At 36.2% G+C, this 17,501-nt stretch overlaps 1 protein-coding gene across 7 annotated transcripts in view; it reads right to left on the bottom strand.

The window, feature by feature from the left end:
* Positions 1-17,501, bottom strand: part of Srpk2 (SRSF protein kinase 2) — a 228,290-nt gene that overhangs the window by 126,824 nt on the left and 83,965 nt on the right. For 4 of the 7 annotated variants that reach the window (XM_027926454.3, XM_027926459.3, XM_027926460.3 and 1 more), the window contains one exon: positions 7,223-7,286. The exons of the other annotated variants lie outside the window; for them this stretch is intronic. In XM_027926454.3, coding sequence (XP_027782255.2) covers positions 7,223-7,286 — 64 coding nt within the window. The remainder of the gene's footprint in view (positions 1-7,222; positions 7,287-17,501) is intronic. 7 annotated transcript variants of the gene reach the window in all.

Here is a 17,501-nt window from a genome sequence, read left to right as displayed (position 1 = left end):
AGGCGCTGGGTTCGATCCTCAGCACCACATAAAAATGGATAAATAAAACAAAGATATTTTTAAAGTATTTAAAAAATAAAAACAGAATGACCAACTTAAATCTATGTTCTAAAAAGTTTGCTTTAGCTGTATTATAAACAATGCTCTGGATGAGCACTAGAAATCAGACAGAATCAAAATTTAAATTGATATCAAAGAGAATAATTTAAAAAGTACTACCTCTAAATCAAATAATGATCAACAGAAAGGCAGCTCACACAATCGTGCTATTGGTTTTTTTAAACCTGAAATTAATCAACCTAAGATGGCCTACCCACTACCTCAGGGTTTGGGTTATCAAGCTTGGAGCTCAAAAGAGGGGGCTCCAAGGATGGAACAGTAAAACACCAATAACTGATGCTCAGATTCTCTGAGCCTCAATCCCAGTTTCTAAACTGGGATTTTTCTTACATGTTTTAAGGTAACTTTCTAATAAGGTTTAACTGAGGGCTGGGATATAGTTCGGTGGTACAGCACTTACCCTGCATGCACAAAGCCCTGAGTTTGATTCCCCAGCACTTGGGGGAGAGGGAGTTAACTGAAGAAAGGTTTTGCTAATAAAACCAAACCAAATCTGAAAACTAATGTTAACATATATAACCTCTAGGACCTGAGATTACAATCAGCCCATAGGAAACCAGTACTCAGAAAATACACCTACAGACCTTTTCTGGTTAAATTTCTAATGCTGATCTTTGTGTAAGTCAGTGCCCAGAAACATTCCTCTATCTGTTTCTTCTCCTCAAAATGGCCCAAACTCTGAGTGACGCTGGCACACAAACCAGAATGCTACAAGGAGAAAGAAGGAAAAGAAAGGAGGAAAAATATACAACACCAAGTTGGCAAGACCCTAGGGCACAACTGCTGGGAATACTGGCACATTCACTTTGAAAAACCAGTGATATCCAGTAAAATTCACCAACTACACTCCTAGGAATACACTCAAGAGAAATGCACATCCAGGTTCATTTACCAAAACACATACATACAGATGCGCATAACAGCACTATTACTAATAGCCATAAACTGCGAATATCCCCAACACCCATAAATAGTAAAATGAAAAAACTGAAGTATCCTCATACAATGAACACTGTAAAGCAATGAAACTGGATCAACTGTAACTACACGTAACATGGATATCTCTCACATAGATAACAGTGGAAGAAGACAGACCAAAAGCACATACAGAGGGTTTCTATTTACAAAACTGGTCAAAAACAGAAACTGCCAGTTATGATGAATGCCTGTAATTCTAGCTACTTGGGAGGCTGAAACAGAATTATCAAAAATCCAAGGTCAGCCTGAGCAATTTAGCAAGACCCTGTCTCGGAATAAAAAGGTCTGGGGATATAGCTCAGTGGTAGGTGCCTGCCTAGCATCTGCAAGGGCCTTGGTTTTATCCTCAGGACTAGGAAGAAAAAAGAGGGAGGAGGAGGTTAAAAAAAAAAGAATCACAAGATTAAATATCAAGAGCCTACAAATAAATATAGCAAGAAATCTTACTGACTATGTGTGGCAAAGACTTTTTAGGTAACCACACAAAAAGCATAAACTTAAAAAAAAATTTAAGCTGAATTTCAAAATGATTTTATGATACATGTGTTTTCCCATATGTCTTCAATAAAATACTAATAAAAAATTAAATAAAAGCCGAACACAGTGGTGCACACCCGTAATCCCAGCAGCTCGGGAGGCTGCGACAGGAGAATCACAAGTCCAAAGCCAGCCTCAGCAACAGCAAGGTCCTAAACAAGCAACTCAGTGAGACCCTGCCTCTAAATAAAATACAAAAAAGGGCTGGGGATGGCTCAGTTGGTATAGTGCATGCCTTGCATGCACAAGGCTCTGGGTTCAATCCCTAACATCACCACCCCCCAAAAAAATGCTGAGAATGTGGCTCAGTGGTTGGGTGCCCTCTAGTTCAATCCCCAGTCCCCCACCCCCACCTCACCAATTAATAGAATAAAAGTAAAATAAGCATAAGAATTGAGTGGAGAAAGAACAACACAATCATCCACTGTACCATCTCATTCTACCATTTAGGGGGAAAAAAATCTGTGCTACAAGTACAGACAGAAAGGGAGCAATGGCAAAGTGTGGATTCAAAATTTGAACAATCGTTATTAATAAATGTTTGGCCTGGTCTTTGGGTTGGGAAGAGGGGGAGAATCTGAACAGAAAATAAAATCTTAGGCTTTCCTGCCACTAAGTACTTGCCACACAGACATGGAGAAAAACACACTTAACATAAGAGCAAATGAAGTAATGGACCCTTTTTTTTTTAATAGAACATCCTTCTTTCTTTAACTTGGTCCCTTCCTTTTTTTTTTTTTTTTTAATTCTCTCCCTGCTACTTTCCTACTTTTCTCCAGGGTTTCTCTGTTTGCCTTCTGCATCTGTGCATCACTATCATATGTCCTTTGTCTCTTCACATAAGAAACTCCAAACAAGAAAGGGAATTAAAGTATACACATGAAAATTTCACAGGGTATGTATCTGAAATGCCCTTATATTGTGCAAGGAAAAATATAAAATCTTTATTACTTCTCACCAATCCTGTTTATTCAGCAGTGGTAAAATATAGGCCACAGTGTAATATTATGACCCTTTCTCCCTCTCCCTGTTTCTCCTCTCCTGAACAAGGCAGCTAGCAATTTGTGAACTCAGTATTTGCCAGCTATATGGGACAGTAATGAAATAGAGTATTTCTTATCTGTTCTAACATAAAGGCCCACCCTTTATATTTAAATATATTGAACATCATCCCCACAACAACCACACAAAGAAATGATCCTGTTAATGTCTGTTTCCTAAGAAAATGCAAACCTACTGGGCCTTGTTACTTACTTATCAAATGTTAGCCAATTGTGCGCTTTACTGGTTACAATATCAGTTTACATTTTAACAATAAGCAGATGGACACAAGGTTAAGTGTAAGAAACCCTCTGCTCACAAACTCCTCAGCTCTGCTTGGGTCTACCTAAATGGACTGGGAATGATAACTGAACATTCTGGGTTCAACTATTCCTTATTAAGAATTGTATACTCTTGTTAACAAGAGTTCACTGGAAAAGTAGCAATATAGTTTAACAAAAATGTTAGTACAGCATCATCAGGATCTTCTGGGATGATCTGTTAGAATAGAAATTCCTTCTACACACCACACACAGGTTCAACTCTTGCTCATTCTCCTCCCTTCTTCCCTCTTCCTGTAAAGAACTTGGAGATGGAATCTGGACAGTTTAGTAAGAGATCACTACCTTTTTCCCACCTATTATGGCTATTACTATTCCTCCTCTTTCCCATCTGCTTGATCTCATAAGCCCCAGGAGTCTGCAGCTAGGGAAGGACAAAAATAAGTAACAAAACTTGGCAACTTTTTTCATCAAATATTCAATTTATTATGATCAATGGAAGTACACAAGGGGGAAAAACTGCCCATCACCATCTTTACAATGTTTAAAATGCATTCATTCATTCAACTGGCACTCAATTTTAAGAATAAAAGAAATACTTGAGCACTTGGGGTGTAGCTCATTAACAAAGTGCTTGCCTGGCATGGGCAATGCCCTGGGTTTGATACCATTTTGGGGGGGGGGAGAAACTGTATGATTTACTCCTAAAATCTCCTGAAGGTACTCTCTTGCAGCAGATATGGCTTCCTCATAACTGGCTTATAATGTATGTTTTGTTTTTTATTCATCATCAGGTATTTAGTTTTATTATTATTATTTATTATTAATTCAGTGAAGTTCTCTAATCTTGGGGTGGGGGTAGGAGACAGGAGTTACTGAGGATTGAACCAAAGTGTACTTTACCACTGATCTACACTATCAACCCTTTTATTTTAAGACAGGACCTCAATAAGTTGCTCAGTCTGGGCTTGAACTTGTGATCCCCTATCTCAATCTCCTGAGTTGCTGGGATTATAGGCAGGTACAAATGTTCCTAGCTTCTGCTCTTAATCTGAAAAATGAATAAGTTAAAATTTTTCCATTTTCAAAATATAAAATCAAAAACTAAACTGTGACTTTTTGTAAGCCCATTAATTTTGGCCTATGAGTCGACCATTCTAAACAGAAGTACTTAATTCGTCCCCTACAAAATAATGCTCCATGGACTTCCAGTTTTATTAAAGCAAAAAACAAATTTCAAGGTGGTATTGAGATTTTCCAGGATAACATTATTTTCTAACTTAGCCCCCAAAACAAACTCCAAAATTCCATAATAATTTCACTTGAAATCATATTTTTATTTTTCAATGAAGGAGGTCTCAGAGTCTACAAAAATAAATTAGGTTTAGTTTTTATTTTGCTTTTCTCATTTTACAAAATTGCTTAAACAAAAGTAATTCAACTAATACACTTCTCACAAGACTAGCAATTTCCTCTTAGGTTAAAAACATTAGTAAAACCATCACATCGCAGCTTCCATACATATTACATTTTGTATTTAGAAGTGTTGTTTCTCTGCTTGGTTCCCTGAAATATCAAAAGATCATTCTGCATTGCAAAAACAAAATCAGCTGTGCTGAATGATGACTTTTGGTTTCACATAGCCAAGGAGCTTCTCCTCTCCTTTAAAAAAAAAAAAAAGCCAGGTTTCTTTACCCTTTTCTCCAATAGATACACAGAAACACTGAAAATCCTAAACACCTTTAAGATGCAGAGGTTACCATGCCTGAAACTACTAATTTTAAGTTTTAAAAACAGTCAGCCAGGCATGACAACACACACTTGTAATCTCAGCAACTCAGGAGGCTGAGGCAGGAGGATTGCAAGCTCAAAGACAACCTGGGCAACTTAAGGAGACCCTGCCTCAAAAATTAAAAACACAGGCTGGGGTTGTGGCTCAGTGGTAGAGCACTTGCCCTAAGACAGTTGAGGCCCTGGGTTCGATCCTCAACACATTAAAAGAAAAGAAAAGAAAAGAAAAACAAAGGAACAAAAAATAAAGGTTAATTTCTTTAAAAATTTTTTAAAAATAAAAAAGGTTGAGGCATACATCAGTAGTAAAGTGCTCCCTGAATTCAATCCCTAGTATCATAATAAATAACTAAGTAATAATAAGAAAGTAAGAATAGAAAACTTTAAGAGTCAGTGCAAAGACTAATAAATCTCTATAACATGATCACTTAGCTCACTAACTAGTGAGCTAAGAATTGAAGAGTGTGAGTAAATGCTTATGATACTGTGAGGTATGACAATACCAAGCAGGACATAGTGTTATGACATAAGTTTTCTAAAGAAACTTCAGATTCTTATTTTTCAAGTTCTTTCAAAAAAGCCAAGTGATCTAACTAATCATTATAGTATGACTTTAACAAAATGGAGGAATAAAAGATATTTTCTGTTTTTAATATACTTATATTAATAACAACTCCTGTGCTTACAAATGTTAGACTGATCCATAAGCTACATTTATCAGCATGTCACAAACACCTAAAATACCTTTAAGAACCTCCAAAATAATAAATAATAAAACAATAAAGTAAGCTCCACCAGAACTGCTTATAAAGTTATCGGCACAGTGGCTGATTTCTAAACTTTAAAGTCAGGACCAAATGTGTCCTGGCTTTCCTTCAAGTAACCACAAGAGCCTAAGCTAGTAAATAAAATCACCAAAATATATTAGAATATTTTATCTTTTAACTTTACCCATTCCTAGTTCATGTCTCAGTAATACTCATCCATTCTATTCCCCCCTCAATTTACCAAAAGAGAACGTGTGATACTACAGAAGGCTAACATGATCATTGCTGCCATCTCATTAAGTACATTCTTCCTAGCATCAAACTCTAACTCCACGGCTGCCACCTGGACAGTTCACTACTCAACTCCACTTTCTCCCCTCTCACCACCACCATTTTAATGGCAGAATATTCACAAGGCTGAAAACTGTTTTTCATCTCAGCAAACAGAATACTTAAAATCAGATGGTCGTCCACAAATCAGAAGTTAGAAACCACAAAAAAATAATTAAGTAACTAAACTTTTCTATTTTCAGTCTCCATAGAAAGCAGTAACATCTAATGATGCTAATAAATCTCTATAACATGATCACTTTGCCATCAAATCATCTCCTTCATAGACTAGTATACTTTAATTAAATACATTTTGCTGTGGTAGGTCCTTCAACTCCTATTTTTTCCCAGGGGTTTTCCTGCATCATTCTCTAATCACCAAATTATTTCTCCATAACATTTTCTTTAATTTTAAATCTATGAACAAAAAAAGATAACCGTGAAAAATTACCATAGAAGAGATATATCAATACACCTTAAATACAAAACATCAACATTAAGTATAAACTGCTGGATAACCAAGAAAAAGATAAGCATCTCTGGTATGACCAAAAACCTCACATTAAAACATTATGTACTATACATGATTTTGGTAAATAGAAGCAAACACAGTATTTACATATCAAAATAGGGAACTGCAGACTCATTTCTGAGTTTAGATAAAAATATCTTAACTCTGTTTATAAGGCAAAATAGTTATTTTAATGAAATATCTCCTTACAGGTATAATCATATGATTGACAGGTAAAATAATTGCTTTAAAAATACTTCTGAGTCATTTTGTCCTTACCTGCAGGCATGAACCATTACTGCATGCAGTGACTGTTCCATTTCCTAGCACAGACTTGAAGAAGCATCATATCTCTCTTACAGAATGTGACTAATCTGTGGGTTTGCAATTCCTAAGCTATTTACAAATGGCACTCCCTTTCCACATAAGAAAATATTTGTTACAACCAAAAATCAAGTATTTTTAACCTAGATCTCTTACAAATAACCTTGGTAATTCTGTACAGCAACAACCTCAAAATACAGGAAGAAAATCCAACAGTAGTATTTCCTTAAAGAAAGCAAGATTTTTGTTTGTTAGATTATTTTGTAAAGCCTTCACAGCTGTCACACATGAACCAGCAGTCCGCCGTGTTATGGTGTGCATGCTGCAGCTGATTAGGCTTCACTATTTAAAAAAAAAAAAAAAAATCAATTAACCTTCGCAAAAGCAGAACCGCTTCCCCAAATACACATCTTCAATACAGCACAATACCAGCATGCAGTACAATACGTTATGTAGCAAACTTGACAAGAAAAAAAAAATGTCCTGTTTGTTTCTTAGTAAGGCTACACCATTAATTGTTCATGCAAGAGATGTAGCTGTACCTTTCTGAAGAGGACGACTTCTCAGAGTTAACTGACATCAGCAGCTCAATCTTCTGCTTGATTTCTGGAAAAATCAGAAAATATTCACAACCAAGATTGCCTGCCCTTGCTTCCAAGCTTTATATCAAGAGATTTTTCTTCTCTAATCCCTTTTGTTCCGAATGAGGCCACAAGATTCACAGTACTTCTGTTAGGACTGGGATTCAATGGTGCTATAAAGGGAAAAAGCTCCAGAGGCATCAGGCCTTGCTAAACTATGCACATGACTGTTTATGAAAGCAGGAAGTACCATTTCTTTTAAGCAGAGGGGTGTTTTCTTTTTTAAGGTAGAACTTACATGGTTCTAAAAGATGATTTTAAATTTAGCAAATTATAATAAAAACAAAAAATGCTAACATCAGAATTTAACATACTGGATTAATTTGAGAAGCATGGATAATAATGTTTCTGACTATAGTGAACAAATATGCAACCCTTGGCTGCTTCTATTTCACTAGCCCTAAAAAATATGGCTCAGTGAATCATTTTTGTCACTTAAGAATGAAATATTAAAACAGAATTCCAATTTAACAATTAAAAATGCTCAACCTTTGTTAAAATTTCTTGGTTTTCATTAAAGCTATATCTAATATCTAGTCCCCAGCTCCTTTAGAAAAAGACTTGTTATTTTACACCTTAATTTTCCCCTCCTCCTTCACAGTACAGTACAAGTGAACAGCAACACCCAGTTACCGAGCAGAGATAACATTCTTGTCCTTTTAGGAAAGGACTGGCAATGCCACCTATAACAGAAAAGTAAGCACCAGTTCAATTTAATTAAAAGATAATTGCTCATACTGATTTGGAAAGGAGATAACAGATTAAAAGGGAAGAGTGAAAATAAAGAGGGAGAATAAAGAGAAAAAAAAAAAACGCTTTCTTTAAAATACCAACGACTGATCTAGTGCTCATAATTTTAAGTGAATAAAATTAACACGATCTTATTATTTTTTGTGCAAGTCTGTTTTCCTATTCCTAAAAAGAATTTCTAACTGCATTTTAAAAATTATGTTTTCATAATAAAGACTTCACATACTAAAAATAAAACAGTGCCACTGAAATACTAAGAAACAGTCTCAGAATTTCAAAGTAGAACTCAATTATTTTTCCTTTTTTAATTTTTAGAGATAAACTAATTATGATCTTTAAAAAATGAAATCAAAGTGGAATGAGAAAATTTAAAGGAAAAAGGAATAACATGCATAAAATGCAATGGACTTGTGGAGGAATATCCTCTCGATGTTATTTATAATGAGGTTTTTCCAATTGTTTAAGCTTATTTTCATCCAGTGGGCATTACAGAGCTGGTAACTACCGGGATGAGAACAAAACTTACCTTGAACATGCTAAGGTGGATTACAGAGCTGTACACATGATACCATGGTGAACATTCAGTAAAGACCCCTTCTCTGGCACTGTCCTTCTGCCCCATACTAAAAAGAACAGACTGTTTAAGCGCTCCAGCTCTGCATTGGATTTAGGAACAGGCTTTTCCATGATTTTTAAAAACATGACCTTGGGGAGATTACATAAACTCCAAAAGCCTTTCTCTCCTCCTCTGTAAAATGGGGATAATTCCTACTTGAAAGGCTGCTGTGAGGATTTATTGAAAGAATCTATGAAAAGTTCAATAAGTATTGTGCTTGGCATGTGGTAAGCCCTCCTTGCCTATTATTCCGCAGTGCCTATTGCCCTCACTATTTACTGAATGAGTCAATAAAGTATACAAGGTCTGCCCAATTTTACATAGCTTTCCCTAGTTTAAATTCCCCGCCCCCTTATAATCAACCTCAACATAAACCTTTTTTTAATCACTTACAGTGTTACTGTATGTGGAAATTTAAATTTAATCTGTAGCTCTAGACAATTATTCTTACTTTATCAACTAGCTACTTTGAAAATAAGATTACACTTAAATCCATCTTCATTGTGACTATTTTTTATTCCAAAAGGATAAACAGTTCATATTTCAGTATATTTATATAAAATCAGTGCACTTAAGATTAAAAAGCCCAAGATTAAATTACACAGCTCTATTGACATTTATGCTCATCTTGTAAACATTAAGAAGAAAAGTTCAAGCTATAAACCATTTTATGGCTAGTCACTTTGGGAACCAAAGAGAATTCTAATAATACATGAAAATGATTCCAACATTATTTCTGCCAAAGAGTCAGATTTGTTCAGAGTTCCAAAAGAACTGGAAGACTCAGGAACGTCGACAAATACTGTATCAATATCATATCCCGTGAAACATATGTATTCCATCTAACTATCTATACTCTCCCTTAGTATGTTATTCCCCACATTCATTAAGAATTTCAGGGTGTAGGATTTTGTAGCTCAGTGGTCCAGCACTTGCCTAACACATGTGAGGCACTGGGTTCAATCCTCAGCACCGCATAAAAATAAATAAAATAAAGTTGTCCATTTACAACTAAAAATAAAATAAGAAAGATTTTCATTTTACTGACTTCAATTCCACACAATATCCACCAAAATCCTGGGAGACTCATATCCATATTGCACTGACGAACCTTGGCATCCTCAATCTATGGTCTTCTGAACCTCCGTATCACCTGAGTCACCCATTCCTATGGCTATATTTAGCACACCCTCTTATACATACTACAAATATTTTCCTCCAATTAGTTATTTTTCAATTTTATTAATTACTCCCAGGGTAATATCTGGAACCCTATACTCTATTTTTCTGCAATTAAGTCAACAAATCCTTTTCTTTATAAGTTCTAGTCTCCTATTAAACTTGGAAGACCTTCTCCACATCAAAAATTTTTAATGTCCTATTTTATGATAACATTCTGCATAAATTCTAGAATTTATTCTGGCCCAAGAATTGATATAGAGGTCCAGTCTGCTTTTATAAGTCACATTTTAAAACCATACACCACACCCTACCCCCACAATTTTAAAGGACTCTCTTCACCACGACTCCTTGGTTCTTCCAAAGCAGCGGTCTTACCATCTTGCAATTAACCATTAATTTAACCATCCACCATCTTCATTTATACTTTTAGACCACTTAATTTTTTAAAAAATGTTTATTCACCTAATGTTTCCCTGCATCTTTCATCTGCATTCCCTCTACTATCTAACCACCACACTGCTATACTTCAAAATGCTTGCCAGTACACTGATCAGCTCCTTCTGTATCTCGCCATCTTTAATCAATCCTTTACCACTCCCCTGATGATGCCATTCCTACTCTCACCTAAAGACCACACTTTCTTGCCAGGTACAGTGGTGCACACCTATAATCAACTTGGGAGATCTGAGGCAAAGAGGCTCCCAAGTTCAAAGCCAACCCCAGCAACTCAACAAGACTCTATTGTCAAAATAAAAAGGGCTAAGGAATAGCTCAGTGGTAAAGTGCCTCTGGGTTCAACCCCAGCACTACCTCCTCCTTCCCGCCCCGCCCCCACCAAAAATAAAACAAAACAAAAAAACAACTTACTAATTGAACACAAAAAATAAGCAAGTGATTCCTGTGTATGTTGAATAAACATTTTAATTATGGTTAATCTGATTTAGTTATAGAATTTTGATTTCAATTTCAAGATAACATTATAGGAAATTATTTTTAATTGGAAAAAATTATGAATTTTATTTTCTATGTTGCCCAGGCTAGCCTTGAACTCCTGGGCTCAACCAATCCTCCCGATCTTCTTGCCTCAACTTCATGAGTAGCTAGGACTACAGGTGTAAGCCACCTCACCCAGCTAGGGTTTATTCTTTTAATCCCTTTGTTTTTATGATTCTTCTCATACTCTAGGTCCTTTACATGATCATCATCTTCCACTTAGTCCTTAAATGCTGGTCATACTGGTAGGACCCTCTAAGTCATTCACCAACCCTTCTATTAAAAAAAACCCTTGATTAAAAAAAAAAAAAAAACAACCAAATGACACTGATGAAGATCATACATGAACTGCTAACCCAATATACTGCTACAACCCAAAACAACGCATCCTCCAATCTCTACTAGACATTTTCTTCCAGTCACTGAATGCCTTAAACACAATGTCTACAAATGAATTCATCATTTCTCAACCTTATGTTACTCTTTATAGTTCTCTGTGTGTGTGTGTGTGTGTGTGTGTGTGTGTGTGTGTATATATATATATATGTGTGTGTGTGTGTGTGTGTATGTGTTTGCACAGGCACACTCAAGGGATTAAACCAGGGTCTTGGCACTCTATCAATGGGCTCCACCCCCAGCCCATACCCTTTGTAGTCTTCAACTCAGTATACTGCATCACCACTGCCCTTCCAAGCCACAAATTTCTGAAGAATCCCAGGCTAATCCCCTATCTTTAGGGGGATATAATTTCCACGTTCTCCCTTTTTTATATATTGAACATTAGTGGTAGTTCCAAAATACATCAAGCTTTTTCATACCACTAAATCTTTTGTTATACAGTTTCCTCTCCCAGAAATGTCACTATCAAGTTCATCTCCCTTACATACCAAACTACTTTTCTAACCTCAACCTCAAATGCTACTTCCTCCTAAATGTCTTCCCAGATAGAAGACCTATTCTGCCCCTCTATATATTGTAAATACTTGCATTACACAATTACTAAAACATATCATTTTTTTAACTGTTAGCTGCATCAAGGAATGGGACTGAGTTTCCATTTCAATTCACAGAATCAGACATATCAGACACTTCATAGTCTTCTTAGCCAGTTCTAGTAAATCTAATTAGTATTAAAGTTACAATCTACCTAAGCTAGTTTACTTTTCCTTAAATGTACACTTCTATATATGCACAGCTAAAGCACATGAATTTATAAAGGAAAAACCTGAAAAAAAATACAAATAACTGGAGTCAGACACATTTTTCAACTTTTTCAAAAGATTATTGTCTCTGAGACCTAAGGCTAAATTTTCACAGACCCTAGCAATCCAAGCAAAACATTCTGCATTCTTTTAAAACATTGTTATGTATCTCCAATCGATTAAAATCATCACTGATTAAAACAACTAATTGGTCTGTGACACCATATTCTTACACATCACCTTATATGTCATTAAAAGAAAAACCAGTTCAAATTCCCCCATTCAATCTCTTGTACCCAACCCACAGACTTTCCTATGATACCCTTTTGTTCTTATTTTCCTTCACACCTTAAGAGACACTCAAATTTCATGTGACAACAAATAGTTTAACTCTTTAGTTAATGGCTTCCAATCTCTAATATGTCCTTTTCCGTTATGTAACACACTGAGGTTTAAGACTTCTGTATTAGGACTAGGAGTTTCAGAGCTGAGACAATTCCCAAGAACGCTGACAGAAGGTGGCAAATAACCAGTAAATCCTGTCAGATGAAGTCCAATAAAGATAGCACCACAGGGGCTGGGGATGTGGCTCAAGCGGTAGCGCGCTCGCCTGGCATGCGTGCGGCCCGGGTTCGATCCTCAGCACCACATACAAACAAAGATGTTGTGTCCGCCGATAACTAAAAAAAATAAATATTAAAATTCTCTCTCTCTCTCTCTCTCTCTCTCTTTAAAAAAAAAAAAAAGAAAGATAGCACCACAAAGGTGCTAACATCCTAGGAAAGGGAATCAGGCAATCCTGAATCCACCCAGAATTCTAAGAGTGTTGGTAGCATAAGAAACATGAATGTGGGCTGGGGCTGTAGTTCATTGGCAGAGCCTAGCACATGTGAAGCACTGAGTTCAATCCTTAGTATCACATAAAAATACACAAATCAAATAAAGGCATGCTGTCCATCTACAACTACAAAAAAACAAAGAAAGAAACCTGGGCACCATGGACATGATATGATCCTGTATCATCTCCACCACTACACATCTAAGTGTGGCCCCTGACCTTTTGTAGAATCTGAAAAAATATAGTTACTATGCAGACAGTTCTACCTAAATTCTGACAAATATAATAAACTTCCTTTCACTTGCCAGATTCCTTATATAATCATTCACAAATTTGATTTTATTTGGGATGTACATAACAAAGGTTTTTAAAATTTAATTGCTGCTTTATATTTATGAGGAGTCATTTTGGACTACAAGGAACACATGTGCAAAGGAAACTCAGATGATAGGGTAATAAAGTAAAACTATGAGTTAATGGGAAAGTGCCACAGGAAACCTCCAAACAAGGATCTTCTTCAGAAGGCAGGGAAGCTCTTAAAACTTAGTTTTTTGTTACCAGGTACTCAATGGGATTTCTCTCTACCATTATGCTCCACCATTCTAGGATTATAATATGACCGACTCCAATTCCATTTCTCTACTGCCTCAGGATGCACACTTTGAAGGGCTTCCACTGAAATGCAAAAAGCCTGCTTTTGGGGTTTTTCTGACTCTCATGTCAAATCTCCAATGCTACCTTCAGGAGCCAAGATTTAACATCCTGACTCAAAACTCCAGAGACAAATAAGAGACCCTTCACAAAAAAAGAAAAAATAAAGCAAGTCCTATGAGATATCTAAGAAGATTTATAATTAACTCACCAACTTCTCCAAACAAAGGGATACCCTTGTTTTTGTAGCATTTATTAAAGTCTCTGTTATGACAATACACAGAAAAGCAAAAATTGTACAAACATAAAAATAACATTAATAAGATAATCATTCAAACAAATGTCTCTGATTATCACTAGCCTTTATCCCCACTCTTCAAAACCATTCTTTGTCAAGTCTCTCAGGGATCGGCAAACATTCCAACAACTCAGCAAAATGCAAATCCAGAATAAAGTGAAAACTTAAAATTTGTAAATAATGTAACATTTGATGAAAGGAATAGAAAATACTAAAGTTAGGCTAGAATCCCAGGGGGAAGAGGGGGAACAAGGACAATAATATGCTAAGTGCCTCAAGAATTGGGGGTGGGAGAGGTTAGGTGGGCACTAGGGATCAAATCCAAGGCTTTACACATGCTAGGCCAATTAGACACATCCCCAGCCCAAGAATGATAATAATTTTTTTAAGAGAATTATAATTACTTGATTAGCAGGGCTGAAAGAAGAAATAAAACCTTTACATATTTACAAAATAATCTTCATTATGACTGCATTATAACCAAAAAGATGTCCAATCATATTGTTATACAACATATCATTCTTTATTATGATATAAATGCCCAAAACAATCAACACTTGATATATTCTTTGTTCATTTTAACAAATCAGTGCACATTTTTCAACTACAACTTAAATTTTGTTAAATAAACAATCCTGAAATTTTTATATCCTTTTTCAAAATAAATTCCCAATGTCATTCCCTTTTGTAAAAATAGCCTTTTTCCATTACCAATTTTCCTCCTGCTATAAATCCAAAACAGGATTGTATTGCTGAACATGGTAATAATGTATTTACTCTAAACTACAATGGAATGGGGATGGAGATAAGGGAGAAGGAAAAGGAGGTAGTCTCAAACTGGTTAAGGTTCAGATTTAGGAAGCCAGGCACTGTGGCACATGCCTGTAATCTCAGTGGCTAGGGAGGCTGAAGCAGAAGGACCTTGAGTTCAAAGCCAGCTTCAACACCTTAGTGAGGCCCTAAGCAATTCAGCTAGACACCGTCTCTAAATAAAATATTAAAAAGGACTGGGGATGTGGTTCAGTGGTTCAGAGGCCCTGGGCTCAATCCCTAGTACCAAAAAATAAGTTTCTGATTTAAAACTTCTATAAGGCAGCTTCTATGCCACTTATCAGAAACTTCATTTACTAGAGGAAATGTTTTTCTGTCACTTTTTAAATTGTTATCCCGAGTATAATTTATAACCCAAGAGAAATACTAGTTTAAAAACTTTGCTATTTATTTCTAAATTCTAGTCCAAAAAAAAAAAAAGGTGTGACTGAAAGCCAGCAAGCCAGTGAACAGAGAAACCCTTGTTTAGATTGTCTATGCCATCCCAGACTTCACATCAGTCAGCCTAAACACTATATTGGATATGTTAAAACTTTTCAGTTCATCAGACAGTATTTATTACTAGTGTTTTGGTACTGTAGAACTCTGAGAACTAAATATGAAAAATACAGTAAAGTACAAAAATAGAAATGGTTAAATAAATCCCCAGTTTTATTAGCCTTACCATCATCACACTGTAAGCAATGAAATGTAATAAAACTAATCCCGGAAAACTGTTACAGGTTTCTCACCACTGCAAAGTATCATTAATAGTTAATCTAGCCTCTCAACAGAACAAAGGCACTCTAACCCTACTAACTGTTGGTAAGACAAAGTAACACAAGTGAGGTGACATTCTATGCTCTACTCACTATGAGGCCAAATTTTAAAGCTTCCTCTGCAAAACTCTCATATCATTTGCATATTTCTCATATACAAATTTTAGGAATGAAATCACAGAGAATAAAGGCAAGCACTGTTTAATTTAGACAGTTTTTCATATTAGATTTTAATAGACAAATTACTTTGTTCTCTAATACAGTGATTCACAAAGTCACAAATTAAAATATTTTCAACTTTTGCATATAAAGGACTGTGGCGCTGGGGATGTAGCTAAGTGATAGAGCAAGCACTTAGCACGTGCAAGGGCCTGGGTTCAATATCCAACACCCCCCGCCCCCCGCCCCACACAAACAAACACACACACACACACACACACACACACACACAAAAGACTGTGAATTCAGGAAGACAATGGGTGTCTGCTTTCCAACTCCTCTGTCAAGCCAAGGCCCACCTGACCATCTCAAAAAGAAACTTTCTTATGTTAAGAGGCAGCAAAATTTTGTAAGTCATAGCTGGGCACAGTGCCCCACCCCCCCAATCCTAGGTATTCCTGAGGGTGAGACAGGAAGATCACAAATTCATAGCTAGCCTGAGCAATTTACCAAGATCCTGTCTCAAAATAAAATAAAAAGGACTCAGTTGTAGAGCACTTGGGTAGCATTTATGAATCCCTGGGTTCAATCCCCAGTATGGGGGCAGGGGATGCATATCAAACAAGCTTGTTTGTTTTATAAGAGGGATGGGTCCCTAAATCACAAATCACAATGTTTAAAACTTAAGGAAGGAAACTAATGAGATATGGTCTTAAAATTTCCATCTCTGCATTTCCTTAGTACCAACTGGCACTGAGCTAGTTTGCTATCTTTGGGGAGGGGGGGGGGGGGCATGTAAGATGCTTCATTTCACTTAAACCATCAGTCTTACCAAAGTCCTTTATATGAACTCATTTAATCCTTTCAACATGTAGAAATTGAATCTCTCAAAGTTGAAGAAATTTGCTCAAGACCTCAGAGCTAAACAATTCCAGTTAAAACAGCATCAAAAAGAATAAAATTCTTAGGAATAAATATAACTGTAACAGTAGTCAACATTTTGAACATGGCCCTCCCTGCTCTGAGGCCTATTTTAAGATACTAGGGGAGAGGAGTAACCCAGGGATTGGACAAGGGAAGCTTAGCCACTAGCCTATCCCATTTTTAAATTTTTATTTATTTATTTATTCATTCATTCATTTATACTTATTTATTTATTTAGAGGCAGGGTCTCTCTCCTAAGTTGCTCAGGGCCTCTGAGGCCAGTTTTAAATGGAACTGTTTTTCTTTTCTCTCTCCCCCACTTTCCTAAACTGAGGGCAGGGAACAAGATTGCCTTTTCCATCCTAGGCTGAATTATCTGTCCTTGAACACACACCCACCACAGGAAGGAGATGTCCCCAGAGTATCTAGGAAGTGACTATCTCCCAAATTAACAAGTAAATTTCAACACACTACCAGGGTGCAAACCCACCCCACCCAGTCAGGGCACACCTGGAATGCAGCCTGAAGAGATACTTTCAAAAGCCCTCTGTTTTTCCTGATAGGCAGAATCACAGTCTCTGGAACTGGAGGCAGTTCCCTGTGCTTCTCCTTTACTAGCAAAGCAATAAACCTTCTTTTTCCTTTTTCTCAAAATTGTATCCTTCTTATTAAATTGGCATCAGGTACAAGGATGGAGCTTTTGGTATCACAACCAAGAAAGTGTAAGACTTATACACACTTCAAAATAGAAAATATTTTTGAAAGAAATTAAAGACCTAAATAAATGTTTGACAGATACCCAGTGCTCACAGATTAGAAGACTTAGTATAAAGATGTCACTATTCCCCAAATTAATCTACAGATTGGACACAATCCTTATCAAAACCCCAACTCCCTTTTTTTTTTTTTTTTTTTTTTTTTTTGCAGAAATGGATAGGCTGATCCTAAATTTGTACGGAAATACACAGGACATTGAAT

The sequence above is a fragment of the Marmota flaviventris genome, chromosome 1, assembly GCF_047511675.1.
Source record: "Marmota flaviventris isolate mMarFla1 chromosome 1, mMarFla1.hap1, whole genome shotgun sequence".
NCBI lineage: Eukaryota > Metazoa > Chordata > Mammalia > Rodentia > Sciuridae > Marmota > Marmota flaviventris.
This window is presented reverse-complemented; position numbering and strand designations above follow the sequence as displayed.